The following is a 20,645-nucleotide window of genomic DNA, read 5'->3' on the forward strand; positions in this document are numbered from 1 at the left end:
ATTGGTAAGTCTCATGCAAAAAGGTAGCTCGGGGCATCCTAAGGTTCAACTCGTGATATGGCGGACAATCAAAAGTGTGTTTTAAGTGTTCCAGCATTGATGGAAGGAATGAAATGATGTCAAACTCGTAAGATCTTAGATAATCTATCACCTCATGAATTAACTTTTGGAGTCGAGTTAGACTCACAGTCTGCTTTCTTAACAAAGCCTGAGATCGAGCTTTGGTTTAGTGGAAGTGGAGGGGCGTAGGGAACGTTGATGAAAAGATAGTTCAGCTAGTAAGGCATGCAGCTCCGTAACTGTAACAAAACAGACCCGAACAAAGGCATAATCTGGGAATTCCCATGTATTGAGAGACACAGATGATAAATGAGAAAGTATATATGAATATGAGAGACTGGGTTTCTAGCTCAGACAAACCGGATTTGTATAGTGTAAAAGAAGCTTGAGAGCTATAAAGTCAGTAACTACATTGTTTACTAGTATGTATAAATGATTTGTTATTTCTATTGATGGAACCAAGAGGTATGGCGGGTCAGCTGCTCCGCATATCGACAAAAGGAACACTAACAAAGACAGTGTACTGTCATAGGCAGCAGTATCACTCAAAAGATGAAGTTACAATTACAAAGTTCAATCTAAGCCTCTCCACTGAAGTGGGAATGAGATGACCGAAAAAGGAGCAATTTATTGCATCAATTTAAACACTGATTTCTCAAAACCAGGAAACTTTCTTGGGAAACAAAATCTTGTATGAATTCCCTGTTACTCAAATCATCCTAATAAAAAAAGAGAACTTACAATTGTCAATTTGCGCAAACAAATTTTTGGAAACTGATATCTCAGACATAGTAACCAGTGAATGTAAATCCTCTTCCTACTATCTCACCAGCACAATACCATGCAAAGCACTCCAAGCCGAACAAAGCAGCAATGCCTGCATCTTCAACCTTCAATTCCTTTCTATTCCTCCACATGTGCTTGACAGAATCGACTTCCTTCCAAAATGACTCATAACGGCCAGGGATGCTGGAGGAAGTAAAAAATGTTCAAATGATCAAGAACAAAAGCAAGTAAGCAACTCATAATGGACAATAGACTACCCGTAGATACTGATTATGTAAAGATGCATACCACTCCACTTGGCTCAATTAGAAGAAAAATGATCATAAAAAACTCAGCCAGGGGAGGCACATGGGGGTTAAAATAAAGCACATCAATTAATAGTCTTTGGCCATATTTGGTAGCATTACATGTGGAATGATTGGTTCACATAATGGAGTAACATTTTTTATGAAGTAGTTCAAATAATAACATTTTATCATAGAGCATAGAATTGCCTATAAATTTTGCTTCTATAGGTAATTGTCTATAATAATATTTAACAAGAGAATTTTATGATTATGTTTATAAATACTAGTTTACTATGTGCTTTTCACACGAGATTAAGACTATGGCTATATCATTTACTTGGTTTGACAGACACCAAAAACATTTTATGCACATATCAAATCAAAACAACTATAAGATGCAGTTCCATAGTACACAAAAATAGAATCTATCATTCATCAGTGAAAATAAAGCAATGTGGTGTACCTAATTCATCACTGAAGGAACCAAAACTACTCATACTGGTTTTCAAGTGCAAATTTCAACACAAGTCCAAGCAGATAGTGGCCTGCTCGTCGTAGAAACACAATGACTAATCCTAAAAGTTTAGCAACAGATACCAAGTAATTAGGCTGAAGAGAGTATAACCTGGCAAGACGAGTGTAGAGCAACTGCTTGGACAATTCATTGCATTTTTCAACAGTAGGTGGCTCCACAATATACTGTTTGTTCTGCTCCAGCAACTGTTTGTAGTACCCAGTACCATGCTTAGCAAGAAACTGTGAAGCTTGACATGCCTTAGATTGCAGTTGCTGAATCTTGGATGCCATCAATACCAAGAAAGTCCTGGACCCAACAATAAAGGAAATAAAATCAAAAGCAGACATACTCCCTCTCTAGCACGCTGGAGGATACAATGGAAACAAGGAGGCAGGCATAAAGTAGCTGGGAAGGCCACACCCTTTTGTATTTTTGGTTATTATGTAGAGAAGTAAATTGAAAAAAATGAAGGATTGAGAATCCGTTGTGGGCCAAATGTTCTTCCTTTCTCCTACATTGTTGGTGCAAAGTGGAGATACCCAATTATTTAGAAGTTGGTCAGATTTCTGGCGGGCTTGATGGACTTTCTTATACTGATTGTCTCGGAGTTATACAAATGGATTCTTATAATTATCCTAAAATAAGGGACCAGACATACCCCCCCCCCCAAACACACACAAAGCCAGTTTTGCAACTTTTTTCAATTTAAAAGAATGCCACATAAAAACTATTACCATTTTGTTCCAGAGACTTACAAAAACAGGTAGCAGTAAAGATCTAGCGTGAAAAAGGTTCAAAATATACCATGCCAGTTGCCACTTCCCTCATAAAAAAGAGCAAAAGGTTAGCCATTTAGCAATCTAATTCGGAATCGAATGAGCCTTTTGATCAAGCAGTTTTGAACATGAGTATTTTTAGAACAGTTTTAAATGTTCTAAATCTAAGAACATAGTTGAGTCTCAACTCCAAAATTTTCTTCAAATAATCAATCAACTGAGCCTCAAGCACATCTATATGAATATCTATATCTATTTTACTCTATTTCGGGCCCAATTTTAAATTTCCTTGAATATTTTTTCCCAGACAAATCAGACAAAAACCAGGGACACTACTAAAAACTGGCAAGTCCAAGCATATAATCATTGGAATTCTAATAGAACTATGCCTCCGTCCAAACAAGTTAGGGTCGGCTATGTGAATCCTCAGTGACCATGTTCCACATTTAAATTTATCTGGCCAACATCACACAAAATAAAAATAAAAATGAAAAGCACTAGAAGTGATCCATATTTTCTACTAGCATGGGATGAGGCTAAAAGACTCTGAAAAAGCATAGATTTATCGGTATTCTAATGTGCACAAGAAAAAAGATAGTTTTTTCCCGGTAGTTTAGTTGACAAACTACAAGTAATTTCTCTCAAACCCCTTCAAATAAAAGCTGATGTTTTCCTAGCTAGTTCCGATTCTATCTCACAGATCAGACTGAATCTCATCAGTCATAGCTGAGTCAAACCAATAAACCAAAACCCTTATCATCTCCCAGCAACAAACAGGGTTTGATCCACATTTTAAGCTATGGGTTCAGTCAAACCCAATACCTTCGGCCTACACCCTATACCATTGTATGAGATCCCATCCAGTACCAAATCCTCCAATACTTCTCAATGGTACTTTAAATTTAAGCCATGTGTCTTAAAATTTAAAGGCTGAAAAATTTAAAGGCTGGGATATAATCACTTTCTTCCTTCCGTTGTCTCAACTTCTCAGGTCCAAAACCTCTCACCCACAGCTGCTGCTGCAGTGCCAATTTAGAGATAGCTACAAAGGGCATTCTCTCCTATGCACTTTTTTTTCCCACTGTTAAATCTAAGCCTTCATCGATGGAAGCACGCAACGGCTTCCTTGTGCGTTCTAAAATTACACTAATTCTATTTGTTCCATCTACCCAGAAAAACTAAACTCATTATTTGATTTATTCAACAAAAAAAACAAGATAAAGATTATTTTAAGTTTCTCTGAAGAACATAAGATCGGTCTTTGCAGTGGAACTGGATACAAGGAAATGATTGTGCATAATCCAGAAAGTTCCTCTCCGGAAAAATAGTGACAAATTGCTAATGCAAGTTGGAGGAAAGAAATTAAAAAACTGAGTACAAAGTTCTTGCTGAGGAGATGTTCGTGTTCTGTATTTAGGAGACGGGTGAAGGACAAAATCAAGCCTTCAAAATTTTATAAGAAAATGTCGCAGCAATCAAGATCTACGTCAAGATGCAAGGGAGCATTTGGTACTTGAGGTGATCCAGACCCTTTTTAACTTAAAGGAATAGACTTTAGATATGAGCAACTTAACAATTAAAGATCTGCAGGCAGGCGAATAGTTGAGTTTTAAAACTCAATTGTGATAATTTTTACAAATTTGCTACTTTGACATCTAGAATTTGTTACGATTAGTTTCTTTTGATTTCAAAATTAAAGAAACTAATGATAAAAAAAAATTAATCTCTCAATCTGAAACCAAAGCAAAAACTAATCCAAATTAAACTCGGTTTGGTTTTTTAGTTTTAATCCCAATAATGCACATCCCTAGCTATTAGCAGTTGTGGTCTCTATCCGAAATTTACAAACTCATAAAATTCAAATCCTGAATCCTCCCCTCTGACCACCAAAAACACAACATATAAACCTATAAAAAATTCACTTATACACGTGCCTAAGTGTATATCTTGTGCTTTTATTATATAAAAATACCAAACGAGATCTGACAGAAACTGATTAGCAAAACGTTGAAATTAACCAATTAATCATTCAACCGACTACACTTCAATCCTAAACTAATCGAATCCACTATATGAATCATCTATATCCATTTTGCTCTATTCGAGTCAATTTCATTTCATAACAAATATATTGTACTAATAAGGAAGAAAAAACAGAAGAAAAAAAGTCAAAATAACACTAATTAAGAGCAAAATAGAGTAAAAATAGAGCTCAAAATTTACCTTTCGTCTCCGATTTGCAGTAATACTACAGGCGATGTTTTGCTTCAGTCGCCGATAGCAGTGACCCTAGCTTTCTGATAGATTTCTACCTTCCAACTGAAAGTTGCGATTATTACAGTTTGCACCCCAAGAGAAAACTAGTAATCCACTTGTAATGCCCTTAGTTTAGGTTTATTTCTATTTCCCTCTTTTCTTTATATACTACTCCGCTATTATACTCTCTCTCTTTTTTTGTGGTTTTTCATTTGGTGTCCGGTATTCGGAGTCATGTTGAGTAGTCTCACACTAGGAGTTAAAACGCTCCAAAACAAAGACGACTTTATATCATAACTTGAATTCGAAACCTTTAAATTAAGGATGAAGGAGTATTCGTCACTCCATCAGAACCTGGTTAGTTATTCCTTTGATCCTTAGCAACCTTGACGATATACCTAATGTTTTCCTTTTTCTCTGTTACTACTTAATTTGTGAAGACTGCTTCAATGAAGTGGATTTTGGGATTGGTTGTTGAATAATTGCAAAAAGTTACAATGTATTTATTAATCATAGTTGATTAAATTATTTTCTAGGATAGATTTGTAATTTTATGCACTTTATATATATATTATATATATCAAGTTATTCGAGTTAGACTAATTAGTGCTAGTTCAATTTGGCTTGCTCATGTTCTATTCGTAAAACTGAAAATCTTAGTTGAGTTCACAGCCAACCTTTCAAGTTATGGTGACGCTCCTAGGTATACATGGGCGGAGCTAAAGCTTTAGACACGAGTTCGGTTGAATCCAGTAGCTTTGGTCCAAACTTTATATTTGTCCTTAAAAATTCATTGAATATGTACAAATTATTAATTTAGAACCCAGTAACTTAGATGGAATAGAATTTTGAACCCATTAACTTCAAATCCCGACTCCGTCTCTGTAGGGATATTATTGTGCTGTAAGTTTGAAAGCAAATACTTAGTAGATTATAAGTTATATCCTAACAACTATTATGCAAATATACATATTTACCTACAAGTTGAGCTAATAATACTGTTTATTGTAAGCTCCATCTTTGAAGCTGTTAGTTTTACTATAACACTTATTCTTAGTGTTGCCTGCTAACACTTACTATGTATTAACAATTCTAATCGAAATTTAACCATTTTTCATGTAAAGATAAATTTGAACGAAAACACAATTCAAAATCCGAAAAATACTCTAGTATAATATCCTGATCCAGCATAATGTGCTGGAAGTTTATACACAAGTGCTCCAATCTCCAGTATATTATGCTGGAACTTTGTGCATGTTGGAGTTCCAATATAATATGCTGGAAGTTCATACACAAGTGCATCGATCTCCAGTATATTATGCTGGAATTTTTCGTGTTGCAGCAAAATATTGACTATTTTTTAATGACTTTGCAAACGCTGACTATTTTTGAATGACCAGCCGAAAACTGACTAGCCCGTGCTATTTTTACCACTTTTCGAGTTCAAGTCCTGACAATTGACCAAAATTCTACTACTGAGCGTGACCCTTTTTTAATGGGTCTTACACGACATAAATTTGGATTAGTCAGGGCTAAAGCGTGTACCGAGCACCAAATAAAAACCACACCAACAAAGTTCAATAAGAAATGTATATTTTTAGTCGTTCCCAAAAATAATAGCCAACAAAATATATATTTTTTGCATATATTTATATTACATACTTTATATACTTTTTGCCTAGCGAATACAATTAATTTCGGTCAACTTGCCAATTTTGTATTTTGCCCAATATGAAAACAAGCTAGTCACAATTAGAACTGATGTTTATGAGCTCGAATCTTACCAACCCCTTAATGTTTATGTCCAATTGAGTCTTCGTTACTCTCTTAAACTACTTCCATGAAAGAAAAAGCAAAAAGGCGGATAAGTTTGGTTTGGCGATTTCAATTTCATAGCTGGCTGTTCGCAGTTATAGCAGGAGGTGAACAAACTTATACTATAGTATTATATTCTACTTTGACAGTTTAACCTTATATCATATGAATATCGTCTCCATTACACGCAAACACATTAATACATGATATCACTAATGAAAAGCTTGGAGATGGGGCAGAAAGCAGAGGCAAGTTGTATGTCCCCAGAATGAGGATCGAAGACAATGGGCGACTTATACAGTGGTTACTACCAGAAAAGATAGGAGAGAAGGGGGTAGGGTAGCTATAGCCTATATGCATATGAGAGATTGGGTGCATCAAACATTAGTTAAATCAACATAAGCTTAGCTATAAAGTCCACAACTACATATTTTATCTATGTATAAAATGTTTGTTATTTCTACGGCAAAATACATACTTTACTCATCGACCTTGTCCTCAAATCCCTCTTACACACCTCTTAAATACGGGAATAATATTACACACTAAAACTTTTAAAGGTATGTCAATTACACACCACTTCGGTGTATGACATCAAAATTAATTACGTAAGTAAAGTTTTACTCAACAATAATCACGAATTCAAGCTAATTTTTTAGGTCATGGAACACCAAAATCTACAAAACCCGATTAAATTTTCAAGCTTTTTCATAAAGTTAATATTGGTGATTTTTACAATACTCAATAGCTCCTATGTTCTTTTTTTTTTCCTTCTTAGTCATGGGGCTGGAGAGACAAAATATGAGGTGGTAGATAAAACTAGGATGGGGATTGGGGACGAAGACGAACCGGGATGGGGGGAGGGGGGAGAAGAGAAAATGCTGGGTTTTGGGGTTGGGGGAGAAGACATGGGTTATATTTTTTTTCTTTAATTTAAAGGAAAGAGTTAAAAAAAAGGGAAAATTTAAAAAAAAAAAATTACTTTCAGATGAATGTTTTAGTTTTCACGCGCCTCTTTTATTTGTAATACACGCGTGTAACACATGGCAAAAGAGATGTATAATTGACACACTTTTAAAAGTTTTAATGTGTAATATTATTCTCGTGTTTAACAAGTGTGTAAGAGAAATTTGAGTACAAGGTCGATGGGTAAAGTATGTATTTTGCCTTATTTCTACTGATGGAACCAAGAGGTATCCACATATCAACAAAAGGAACATTAACAAAGCGCACGTACTGTCATGGGCAGCAGTATCATTCAACAGATAAAATTACTATTACAAATTTCAATCTAAGCCTCCCCATTGAGGTGGGAAAAAGATGAGCCAGAATTAGTAAATTATTGCATCAATTTAAACACTGATTTCTCAGATCCAAAAACTTTCTTCAGAAACAAAACCTGGTATGAATTTCCTGTCACTCAAATCACGCTAATAAAAGGAGAGACCTCACAGTTGTCAATTTGACCAAACAAATTTTCGGAAACTGATATCTCAGACATAGTAACCAGTGAATGTAAATCCTCTTCCTACTATCTCACCAGCACAGTACCATGCAAAGCACTCCAAGCCGAACAAAGCAGCAATGCCTGCATCTTCAACCTTCAATTCCTTTCTATTCCTCCACATATGCTTGACAGAATCGACTTCCTTCCAAAATGACTCATAACGGCCAGGGATGCTGCAGAGGGAGTAAAAAAGGTTACAATTATCAAGAACAAATGCAACTCATAATGGCTAAGCTACTCGTAATATTTTTGATGTAAAGATGCATGCCACTCTACTTGGCTCAATTAGAACAAAACTGATCATAAAATCTCAGACATGGGAGCAAAATGGGGGTTAAAATAAAGCATATCAACTAATGATGTCTTCGGCCACCAAATTTGGTTGCATTACATGCGGAATGATTAGTTCACATAATAACATTTTATCACAGCGCCTAAAATTGCCTATAGTAATCTTTTGAGATAATTTCAGAGACCTCCCCTCACGTTTCGCTTTATCACACTAACTTCACTTGTGGTTTACGAAATTACGCTTACATCCCTTATTTTGATTATTCCATAACACTTCTTTTAACTTATTTATCCTTAGTAAAAAGAATTATAACTTACCTAATTTACCCTTGTATCTTTTATTATTTTATTTAATAATTTTATAAATACTTTATTTCATTAACAAATTCGCTGGAAATTCCTTCATACTCTGCAAATGCTAGTTTCCATTCCACATTCTTCTTCCTGTCAAACCAGTGGAAGGATTGTCTTTACTTTCAACATTGCTTCTGTGACATTAGCTCCTTGCTTATAAAAATAAAGCCATTACACAACAGATAAGCCCGTGTGTTAGTTTGACAAGCTATACAATTGCTTTAATCAATAAACCTACATATGTTCTTGCAGCAAAGCAAACCGGAACTAAGTGGAGTAATTCATTTCTTCTTTTGAAACAAGAAGTGTTCTCTTAACAGTAGCTTTACTTTTACCAAATAAAAACTCTTCTCCATAGCTTTACATTTACCAAAATATTTTGCTGGTTTTTGTTCCCGGTGACACAACGCTTTCCGGTAGCATCTTTACCAAGTTTGATGGGGAAAAATAGACTCTCCAAAAGAAGAAGCTGATGAAGTTATGGTTTTTATTTAAAAAAAAAAAAAAGAGTGTATTACTAAGGGTAAATTAGGTAAGTTATAATTCTTTTTATTAATGACAAATAAGTTACGAGAATTGTTACAAAAAAAATCAAAATAAGGAAGGTAAGCCTTAAGAGAAGTTAGTGTGACGAAGAGAAACATGAGGGGAGGTCTCTGAAATTATCTCTAATCTATTTTTTGTAGGTAATTGCCAATAATAATCTTTAACAAGAGAATTCTATGACTATGTCTATAAATAATTATCTACTGGGATTATGACTATAGCTATATTATTTACTTGTTTTGACACAAACACCAAAAAACATATAATGCACATTATTACGCATAAAACATTTCACTTCAAAACTAAGTTGCGCGGACTCTTCGATTTTGATGCCGTCCCCGTCCCGATACGAGACCGGGACGGGAGCGGGATACGTCCCGGATACGATCATCTGACTTCCGACACTTTGACCGGAGTCCATCGACAAATTTGGGAGAAAAATAGAGATTTTGATTTCTCAAAATAAAAAAATAAAACAGATTTAGGAGAATGAAAGAATAATGTCCATCTTGGAGAGTGAAAGATTGAATTCTACAATATTCATGTAAGTTTTTTCACAGAATATCTCTCAAAATTTACAATATTTTTATAGCTCTATTTTTTTTAGCCGAATCCCCGCACCCGTATCCATATCCGGATCCGCACCCCCGAATCTTAAAATTTAGATTTTGCCGAATCTGATACTCGGATCCGTCCCGTATCAGATACCCGCATCCGAGTCCGAGCAACTTAGCTTCAAAACCATATCAAATCAAAATAACTATAAGATGCAGTTCCAGAGTACACGTACCAAAATATATATATATATATATATATATATATATATATATATATATATATACACACACACACTGTGCATTATTGCAAATAGACCAATGTGGTGTACCTAATTGAAATACAATAAATTTATCCTAAAAGCTTAGCAACAAATATCAAGTAACTAGGCTAAAGAGAGTATAACCTGGCAAGACGCGTGTATAGCAACTGCTTGGACAATTCATTGCATTTTTCAACAGTAGGTGGCTCTACAATATACTGTTTGTTCTGCTCCAGCAACTGTTTGTAGTAGCCAGTACCATGCTTAGCAAGAAACTGTGAAGCTTGATATGCCTTAGATTGCAGTTGCTGAATTTTGGATGCCATCAATACCAAGAAAGTCCTAAACACAGCAACAATGAAAATAAAATCAAACATCTAACCAGCTAACAGAGCAGACATACTCCCACCCTAGCACACTGGAGGATGATGGAAACTTGGAGGCAGGCAGAAAGTAGTTGGGAAGGTCACACCCTTTTGTATTTATTGGTTATTAAGGACAGAAGTAACTAAAAAATAAATGAAGGGTTGAGAATCCATTGTCGGGGGCCAAAAGTTCACCTTTTCTTTTACATTGTTGGTGCAAAGTGGAGATACCCAATTATATAGAAGTTGGTTAGATTTCTGGAGGCTTGATGGACTTTCTTATACAGATTGTCTCGGAGTTGTACAAACGGATTCTTATATTTACGTAAAAGGGGACCAGACATACACGCCTCATTTTGTAATTCTTTCAATTTAAAAAACAACATCACATAAAATCTATTACCATTTTATTCCACGGACTTACAAAAATTGGTTACCAGTGAAAGATCTAGCCTGAAGAAGGTTCAAAATATTGCCAGCCATTTCCCTCAGAAAAACAGCAAAAGGTTAGGGATTCAGCAATCTAATTCAGGATCGAATGAGGCTTTTGATCAAAAGGTCACACTCTCACATGTCTAGACCTAGAATGACTCTGCCTAATAAGAACAAAGTTGAGACTCAACTCCAAAGTTTCAATCAAACAATCAACAGAGCCTCAATCCCATCTTTATGAATCATCTATATCTATCTTACTCTATTTCGGGCCTACCTCAAAATTTCCATGAATATTTTTTCCCCAACCAAATACACTACTGAAAACGAGCTAGTCCAAGAATTTCATCCATTTTATTGCACATAATCATTGGTATTCTAATGCACACAAGAAAAAACAACAATTTTTCGTGGTTTCATTGACAAACTACAAGTAATTTCTCTAAAATCCCACAAAATGAAAGCTGATATTTTTTGACGTCACGTCTGGGGCTAACCCTTTGGACCAACCGCAGCCTTTAAAACTCAAAGATAATGCGCCCGCCCTTCTACCCTTCATCACTTAAATACCAAGCCTAGTTCGCATGATGCGAAGCTCAAACCTGTGACCCGATTCACAAATCCCTCAATATTTTGCCACTTGAACTAAGCCCCGGGGGCTAAAATGAGAGCTGATATTTAACACCAAAGTGTGTGGCCTAGTGGTCAATGAAGTGGGCTTAGAACCATGAGGCCTCAGGTTCAAATCCCAGTGGACTAGCGAAGGCAAAAAAAAAAGGTGATTGCTTTCCATCTGTCTAAGCCTTGTCTAAGCCTTGGTGACAGCTGGTACCTATTGCTGGAGGAAGGTAGCAGATATACCATGGAATTATGTGCGAGCAAGATGGCCCGGACACCACAGCTATCAAAAAATGAGAGCTGATGGTTTCCTATCTAGTTCCAATTCTATCTCACAGATCAAAGCTGAACATCATCAGTCATAGCTAAGTCAAACCAATAAACCGAAAACCCTAATCACCTCCCACACCAAAAGCACAACATATAAACCTACAACAAATTCAATCTCCTGAACACATGCCTAAGTGTGTAATTTTGTGCTTATCTACAATTTCAAGGAACAAGATCTGACAGAAATTAATAGTAAAAGGTTAAATATATCAATCAATCAACAAACTACGCCTCAATTCCCAAGAAACTAGTTTGATTGACTATACAAATCCTCTATATCCATTTCGCTCTATTCGAGTCAATTTCATTTAATAATAAAAAATTATACAAATTAGGAAGCGAAAACAGAAAAAAAATGCAATTATAATGAATAAAGGACACAATTGAACAAAAACTGAAGCTCAAATTTTACCTTTTTGTCTGCCGAGTAATCTACGATTTGCAGTAACGAAATACTACGGGCGATGTTTTGCTTCAGTCGCCGATAGTAGTGACCCTCGTTTTCTGATAAAGACTTCTGAAAAATTATGAATTGGTGATTTTCTACCTTCCCACTGAAAGTTTCGATTATTACATTTTACACCCCACGAAAAAACTAGTAATCCACTTGTGATGCACTTAGTTTAGGTTTGTTTCTATTTCCCTCTTTTCTTTTTTGTACTCCTTGGTACTTAGCTCCCTTGAGGATGGGCCTATTCTTTTCCTTTTTCTCTACTACTTAATTTGTGAAGATTGCTTCAATAAAATGGTTTTTGAGGTTGGTTGTGACATAAATGAATTAAGTTAAAGTGTATTTTCTCATCATAGTTGATTAAATTCGTCGAGAACTAGATTTCGAATTGTATATTTATTTTTATATATCATATGTAAAGATACTCGATGTAAACTCATTTGTAGTGCAATCTAGCTTACGCACATTGTATTTGTAAAACCAAAATGTCCTAATTGGGTTCATTTTAAGTTCCTCAAAAGGTACCGATCTAATTTTGAATAGCCTACTATTCAACTCATGTTTATGCTCGTATAAATACAGTTCTTGTATTGTAAACTTGAATGCAAATACTTAACGTATAAATTACCCCATAAGTTATATCCTACCAATTATTTCCAATTATTATGCAATAAACATATTTACTCATATGTAAACCTAATACAATTTCTGTAAACCCCATCTTTAAAGCTATCAGTTTTATTATAACACTTATTGTCTGTGGTGGCTGCTAAAACTTGGAGTATATATTAACAATTCTAATAACACTTAACAGTTACCTAATGTTATTAATCTTTATTAACTATAATATTATGAAATAATAAATTTCTTGTAATAATAACAGAAACGGGAAAAACAGAAGTAAAGCAAAAACTGGAAATAATCAGAAAATAGTATCTAAAAATATATTTTGGAATGAAATCGAGCCTACCGAATGTACAGTGTGTCGTTAAGGAAATTATTTCACTCAAGTACCCGAGGTGTTAGAATATTATCCTCCCAAGATAGAACGATTTGACTCACTAAAGTATCGGTACATAAGACGTTGGTAAACTGCGAACCACTCAACGGTTGTAAATCACACTGGATTTTATTTGTGCAGAAGAAAAAGAAGTTTGAAGTTCTGAAAATTTCGTAAGATAAAATTCTGGGATCAAAACGAATTTATAGCCATTTTCTGGCACCATTTCTGAAAATTTACAATCTTTCAGAAACAGCCAGGTTGTTGGAAACAGGCAGGAATATTTAAAATTATCTGAAAAAAGAAACGGATCGGGTCGTGGGTCGCACGCGTGAATCCTAGGTTATTTCGGGTTGACTTATGATAGTAATTAATTAAATAATGAAAGAAAATTTACCAAAAAAATTAATCAATCGATCAATCTTTGACCCAAATCCAAATTTGTATCGAAGCCAAATCTGAAGCTGAGCCGAGCCGAGCCGGCAAGCAACGACGGCGCGAGGCCTACCTTCTTTCCAATCCATTTAACACCAAGGAAAGTGCTTTCTTAATATAATCACATTCCATTTTCTTTCCACTACTAATAAGGGACAATTGCTCTTTTTTCAAAGCATAAGGGAACAACTCACTTTCCCTTCATATTTCTTCCCTCCATTTCCCATTCACCAACCTCCAATTCCAACAATCCCCCACATGAATAGGGAATGGTTTTAAGACAAAAGAATGCACGAACGAGTGTGTAATTTACAAGCAAGGATTAATTGCATCTCGATAAGTAGGTTTCCCTTTGAACTTTTCGTAGTGAACTTATATCGGATATACTCGGTCAATCAGTAGATTTGATATCTTTGAACCGTTGAGCTTTATTATATACATAGACAACAAAAGTCACACAATCAACCCTTAACCATCTATGGTTTTCACGGTTGTGTTCGTTTCAGCCATAAACACCGCCTGGTTTCATGAGTGCTTAGCGAATGGGCCTTTACTTTCATTCCTCTTGAAGCGGCTTACACTTCACACCCACATAGGTTTTTTATAAACGTGTAGTCATATAGACACACTATCTGGTCATTTCCTGCCAGACTTAGCAAATCATTAAGAAGCTTTAAGCTTTATTGACTCGTCAAAAAGTCTTAATACTTTACCCTGATTTCTAAACATTATCTTCATCACGAGAATGGGTTGAGTTATTTGACAATGTTGAATCGTCATTCATAACTTTACTTGATCTCTTTGAACCTATCTCTTGGGATCTCCAGTCTGTTAGGTAGAGTTACCGCTATGATGGCTTGTCCTGGGTCTTAACTCTATCCCCTTCGATGATCTTTCAACTGCCTCTCTAGATAGGCCTTTTGCAAGTGGATCTGACACATTATCTCTTGATTTCACATAGTCAATCGTGATAACACCACTAGAGAGTAGTTATCTAGTGGTATTGTGTCTTCGTCGTATGTGACGAGAATTTCCGTTATACATAAGGCTCCCTGCCTACCTATTGCTTCTTAACTATCACAATGTATACATATATGTGCCAAAAATTTGGGCCAAAATGAAATATCTTTCAAGAAATTCCGAAGCCATTCAACTTCTTCACCGGCCTTGTCTAAATCTATGAATTCAAATTCCATCATAGAACGGGCGATGAACATTTGTTTGGATGATTTTCAAGACACCGCTCTACCCCTAATTATGAAAATATATCCATTTGTTGATTTAACTTCAGATGATCCGGTTATATAATTTGTATCACTATATCCCTCAATCACGGAGGGATATTTGTTATAATGCAGAGCATGGTCTTAGGTATGTTTCAGATATCCCAAAATTCGTTTCATTTCCATCCAATGTATTTGATTGGGATTATTTATAAACCGATTTAGTTTCCTAATAGCACATGCTATATCTGGTCGCATACAATTCATGATATACATCAAATTTCTCAATACTCTTGCATAGTCCAGTTGTGAGTCACTTTCACCTTTATTCTTTTGAAGTGCATAACTCACGTCAATTAGAGTCTTGGCAATCTTGAAATCCAAATACTTGAACTTGTCAAGTACCTTGTGTAGTCTTGTAAATTCTGATTTTTAGGATCACATCAGCAACTCCTAAGTCTTTCATGTCAAATTTGCTAGCCAGCATGCATTTAGTAATATTTATATCTGCCATATCTTTCCTCATTATCAACATGTCATCAACATATAAACAAACAATGACTTCATGACCTAGAGTATTTTTAATGTAAACACATTTGTCACACTCGTTTATTTTAAAACCATTTGTTAACATTGTTTGGTCAAATTTAGCATGTCATTGTTTTGGTGCTTGTTTAAGTCCATAAAGCGACTTAACAAGTTTGCACACTTTTTTTACTTTACCAGGAACCACAAAACCCTTAGATTGTTCCATGTAAATTTCGCGACTTAACAAGTTTGCACACTTTATTTCTTTACCAGGAACCACAAAACCCTTAGATTGGTCCATGTAAATTTCTTCCTCCAAATCTCCATTTAAGAAATCTGTTTTAACATCCATTTGATGGATTTCAAGACCATACACGGTCACTAATGCCACTAACACTAAAGGCTTATTTCCTGAAGGAAGATCAATCAATTCTCATATATGGTTATCTAAAATTAATTGAATCTCACTATTGACTGCCTTTTTCCAAAATGCTGAATCAGAAGATGAGATGGTTGCTTTGAAAGTTTGAGACTCATTTTCAATCAAGAATGTCACAAAATCTGGTCCAAAGGAAGTAGATGTTCTTTGACGTTTGCTACGCCTTAGATCCTCTTCACTTAGAGTATTTTCCTTTGGTTCTTCCCGTGGTCGTTTAGATCTTTCACTTGACGCCTAGCATTCAGTTTTATACGAATAAATGTTTTCAAAGAATTTAGCATTATCTTATTCAATTACTATATTAATATGAATTTTGGGATTATCAGATTTATGAACCAAAAATCGACATGCTTTACTGCTGGTAGCATATCCAATAAAACATAATCCATAGTTTTTGGTCCGATTTTTACCCTTTTGGGTAAAGGTACTTGTACCTTTGCTAAACACCCCATACTTTGAAATATTTCAAGTTGGGTTTTCTTCCTTTCCATTTTTCATATAGAATAGATTGTATTTTGTAGTGGGGGTACTCTATTGAGTATTCGGTTAGTTGTAAGGTAGCTTTGTGATGACCTCACCTCGTTTGCATGCACAATCTGGGCGGGAAGCCGGAAAGCCATTATGTAAAAATCTGTGAAAAATGGTAAATTTTGATTATAAAATGAATTAAGTTGACTTCGGTCAATATTTTGGGTAAATAGACCCGGACCCGTAATTTGATGGTCCCGGAGGGTCCGTAGGAAAATATGGGACTTCGGCGTATGCCTGAAATCGAATTCTGAGATCCCAAGCCTGAGAAATGAATTTTCAAAGAAAATTATTTTCTAAAATTATTTATGAAATTTGAAAATGAATTGTGATTAGAACTCGATGGTATCGGGCCCATATTCTGGTTCTGGTGCCCGGTACATGTCTTATATGTGATTTAAGATAAGTCTGTAAAATTTGGTAAGAAACGGACTTGAAACGACGTGAATCAGATCATTTTTGAGAAAATTGGAAATTTGAAGTTCTTAAGAAAATTTGGTAAGAAACGGACTTGATGCTAAATTCATAGTTGTTGATGTTATTTTAGCGATTTGAATACACGAGAAAGTCCGTATGATATTTTTAGGTTGGTGTGCATGGTTGGTTTGGAGCCCCGAGGGCTCGGGTGAGTTTTGGATAGGCCACGGAGTGGAATTTTGACTTGGGATGTTGCAGATTTTGAACTGATGTATTTCAAGCCTGCACGCTTCGTATTTGTGAAGCCTGGCTCGCAAATACGAGATCGCATTTGCGAAGGCTATGTCGCAAATGCGAACTAGCCCAAGCCAGCACTATCTCGCAAATGCGAGGTTCCCATCACAAATGTGATTCCCCCCCCCAGCTACTGCCTTAGTCACAAATGCGACTCTTGTATCACAAATGCGATTTTGCATTTGCGAGAGGTTTATCGCAAATGTGACTCTTGTATCACAAATGCGATTTTGCATTTGCGAGAGGTTTATCGCAAATGCGAAGAAGACCAGAAAATCTACTTGGTCGCAAATGCGATATTTTGTTCGTAAATGCGAACATAGCAGAGGTCGGGGTTCGCAATTACGAACCCTGGTTGCAATTCCCATACTTGCAACCTGCAATTTTTATACTTAGCCGAAAATCTTTCATTTTTCACACTCTTTCAAAACTAAAACACTATTGGGCGATTTTTCAAAGACAACTCTTCTTCCAAAATCGATTGTAAGTCAATTTTAACTTGTTTTCTTCAATCATTAACATCTTTCACATGGTTTCAACTCAAAATCAATGATTTTCATGGGGAAATTGGGTGTTTTGGGTAGAACCTAGGTTTTTCAAAATTAGGGATTTGGACCTCGATTTGAGGTCCGATTTCAAAACAAATTATATATTTGGGTTCATGGAGGAATAGGTAATCGGGTTTTGGTTCGAATCTCGAGTTTTGACCATGTGGGTCCGGGGGCGATTTTTTACTTTTTGGGTAAAATATCGGAAAACACATTTTCATGTATTGGAGTTGATTCATTTAGGGTTTATTGATACAATTAAGTAACTTGTGGCTAGATATGAGTGAATTGGTGGTAGAATCAAGGGGTAAAGCGATAATTGAGACGCAAATTGTGTCTGTGACATCGAGGTAAGTGTTTGGTCTAACCTTAGCTTGAGGGATTAGGAGTTGTGTCATATTTTCTACTTGTTTCTTGTTGAGTACGATGCATAGGCATGGTGGCGAGTATCTATACGTTAGTGTCGAGCATGACCGTGAGTCTTAAATTGTGATTTATTGTGTTCTTGAATAATACTACGGATGCTTAAATTGATGATTCTCTGTATTGAGCAAGGATTATGATTGTTCTCGTGGGAATTACTTATGATTGAGTATTGGTGTTAGCTGAGGTAGTTAGATGTTGGAACAAGTTTGGTTATAGCTGTTTCTCCCTTGCCGGGACGTATTTACTGATACTGTCGATTCCCTTGCCGGGATAGTGTAGTTCTTTATTGATCCCTTGTCGGGACTCTTGTTATGATTGTTGTTGATTGTATATGTGGATCGGGTAGCGCGTCGTAACAATGTTATATTTGGATCGGGTTGCACGCCGCAACAATATTATATGTAGATCGGGTTGCACACTGCAACAATGATATAAATGTATCGGGTTGCACACCGCAATAATGATATAAATAGATCGGGTTGCACACCGCAACAATAATATAATCGGATCGGATTGCACGCTGCAACAGTGATAAATGATATAGATCGGGTTGCACACCACAACATTGTTGTTATGTGTTGGGATCGGGTTACGCGCTGCAACAATTGTTGACACAAATTGTTAAAGATTGGTTACAAGTTCCTTGTTGCTTTGCTGTGAATTCTAAGTTGTCCTTATGCCTTTTTCTTGATTTTCTGTTGATATTGATATACCCTCGCAGCATGTACCCCCTTCCATCTTTACTTGTTTATTTCTGTTTTATATTCTGTTGTATATTATATAGCTGCACAGATTTATTTGGTAGTCTGGTCCTAGCTTCATCACTACTTCGTCGAGGTTAGGCTACGCACTTACCAGCACATGAGGTCGGTTGTGCTGATGCTACACTCTGCACTATGTGCAGAACCCGGAGTAGCTCTTGGACCATAGTATTTGGGTGGCTACCTTTAGTCCACGCAGAGATCCAAGGTAGACCTGCAGGCATCCGCAAGCCCTGGCATCTCCTCTATCATTTATTTCCTGTTTCATTTCTTTGATTCGGAAACAGTGTATCTTTATTTTCAGACTTTGTATTTAGCACTCTTAGATCGTATGTGGTACTGTGACACCAGTTCTGGGTGATTAAGGCTTAAACAGTTGTATTAGATTCATACTTTAGATATTGTACTACATTTCTTCCGCTTAATGAAATTTCCGTTGTTTTTCACATTATTACTTTATAAATGCTAAAAGGTTATAAAAATGGATCAAGGTAATATGTTCAATAATTGGCTTGCCTAGCTCATATTAGTAGGCACCATCATGACTCCCGAGGGCGAAAAATCGGGGTCGTGACAAGCTTACCCCCATAAACTATGCGATAACGCGAAACTTATTAATAAAGCATTCATCATTTTCTTTAATGTCCGATTTTTTCTTTCCCTAATTCCATTGGATTGAGGTGTATAGTGGAAAGTAGCTTGATGGATAATTCCATATTCCGAATATATCTCTGCAAAAGGAGATTCGTATTCTCCACCCCTATCATTTCTAATCATTTTAAACTTTTTATTCAATTGATTCTCCACTTCATTCTTGTATTTCTTAAATGGTTCAATTGATTCATCCTTACTATTAAGCAAATAAACATAACAATATTGAGTGCAATCGTCAATAAAAGTTATAATATACTTTTTCCCACCAGGAGATAGCGTTGACTTCATATCACAAAGTCAATATGAATTAAGTCTAAAGGATTTGAATTCCTTTCAACAGACTCATAAGGATGTTTGACAAACTTAGATTCAACACATATTTGATATTTTGATTTATTGCACTCGAATTTAGGTAATACTTCTAAATTAATTAACTTCCATAAGGTTTTTAATTGACATGTCCTAAATGAATATGCCATAAATTATTTGACTCCAATAAATAAGAAGAAACTAAATTTTTATTAATACTGTCAAGAACCATTACATTGAGTTTGAAAAGGCCCTCTGTGAGGTATCCCTTTCGAGCATACATATCATTTTTGCTTACAACAATTTTGTTAGATACTAATAGACATTTGAATCTATTCTTAACAAGTAGGGAAGTTGAAACCAAATTTTTCCTAATAGTAGGAACATGAAGAATATCGTTGTGCGTTAACACCTTGTCGGAAGTCATCTTCAGGAATATCTTCCCATAACCCTCAATCTTAGCTGTTGCAGTATTTCCCATGAAAAGCTCTTCTTCGGGACCAGCAGTAAAGTAAGTAGCAAATGCTTATTTGACAACACAAGTATGTCGAGTGGCTCCAGAGTCAATCCCCAACTCATTCAAATTTCCAACTAAGTTACATTCTGAAAACATTGCACATAGAACATCAATGTCATCATTCTTCTCCACTATATTGGTTGCCCCTTTTTCTTGTCCTTTTTCGGGAGGCGACAGTCAGGGGATTTGTGACCATCTTTTCTACAAATATAGTAGTTGCTATTGAATTTTTTCTTGTTCTGCTCCTTAGTCTATCCAGAAGATCTTTTCTTTTTCTTACTTTTTGGAGCAGCCTCTTCAACGATATTCGCTTCCATAATCATTAAATTTTCACGCGACTTCTTATCGGCTATTTTGT

General features: G+C 35.7%; 2 protein-coding genes across 2 annotated transcripts; both read right to left on the minus strand.

The window, feature by feature from the left end:
* Positions 1–670: 670 nt before the first annotated feature.
* LOC104231368 (uncharacterized) lies at positions 671–4,820 on the minus strand. Its single transcript, XM_009784353.2, has 3 exons — positions 4,650–4,820; positions 1,759–1,956; positions 671–1,029 (listed from the first exon to the last, which is right to left on the minus strand). The coding sequence occupies exons 2-3, from the start codon at positions 1,938–1,940 to the stop codon at positions 843–845; spliced, it is 369 nt and encodes a 122-aa protein (XP_009782655.1). The 5' UTR covers positions 1,941–1,956; positions 4,650–4,820; the 3' UTR covers positions 671–842.
* Positions 4,821–7,643: 2,823 nt separating this feature from the next.
* On the minus strand, positions 7,644–12,330 carry LOC104231367 (uncharacterized). The gene is made up of 3 exons (XM_009784352.2): positions 12,170–12,330; positions 10,157–10,354; positions 7,644–8,177 (listed from the first exon to the last, which is right to left on the minus strand). Exons 2-3 carry the CDS (start codon positions 10,336–10,338, stop codon positions 7,991–7,993), a joined length of 369 nt encoding a protein of 122 aa, XP_009782654.1. The 5' UTR covers positions 10,339–10,354; positions 12,170–12,330; the 3' UTR covers positions 7,644–7,990.
* Between the last annotated feature and the right edge of the window lie 8,315 nt (positions 12,331–20,645).

The sequence above is a fragment of the Nicotiana sylvestris genome, chromosome 6, assembly GCF_000393655.2.
Source record: "Nicotiana sylvestris chromosome 6, ASM39365v2, whole genome shotgun sequence".
Lineage (NCBI taxonomy): Eukaryota > Viridiplantae > Streptophyta > Magnoliopsida > Solanales > Solanaceae > Nicotiana > Nicotiana sylvestris.

What these genes read in the sequence shown, in the direction of transcription:
- LOC104231368 (XM_009784353.2), bottom strand. Translation starts at nt 1,940, where the DNA reads ATGGCATCCAAGATTCAGCAACTGCAATCTAAGGCATGTCAAGCTTCA. An exon ending in CTCTACACTCGTCTTGCCAG is followed by an intron (nt 1,030 to 1,758) that starts GTTATACTCTCT and finishes TACTTCCTCCAG; the next exon opens with CATCCCTGGCCGTTATGAGT.
- LOC104231367 (XM_009784352.2), bottom strand. Translation starts at nt 10,338, where the DNA reads ATGGCATCCAAAATTCAGCAACTGCAATCTAAGGCATATCAAGCTTCA. An exon ending in CTATACACGCGTCTTGCCAG is followed by an intron (nt 8,178 to 10,156) that starts GTTATACTCTCT and finishes CTCCCTCTGCAG; the next exon opens with CATCCCTGGCCGTTATGAGT.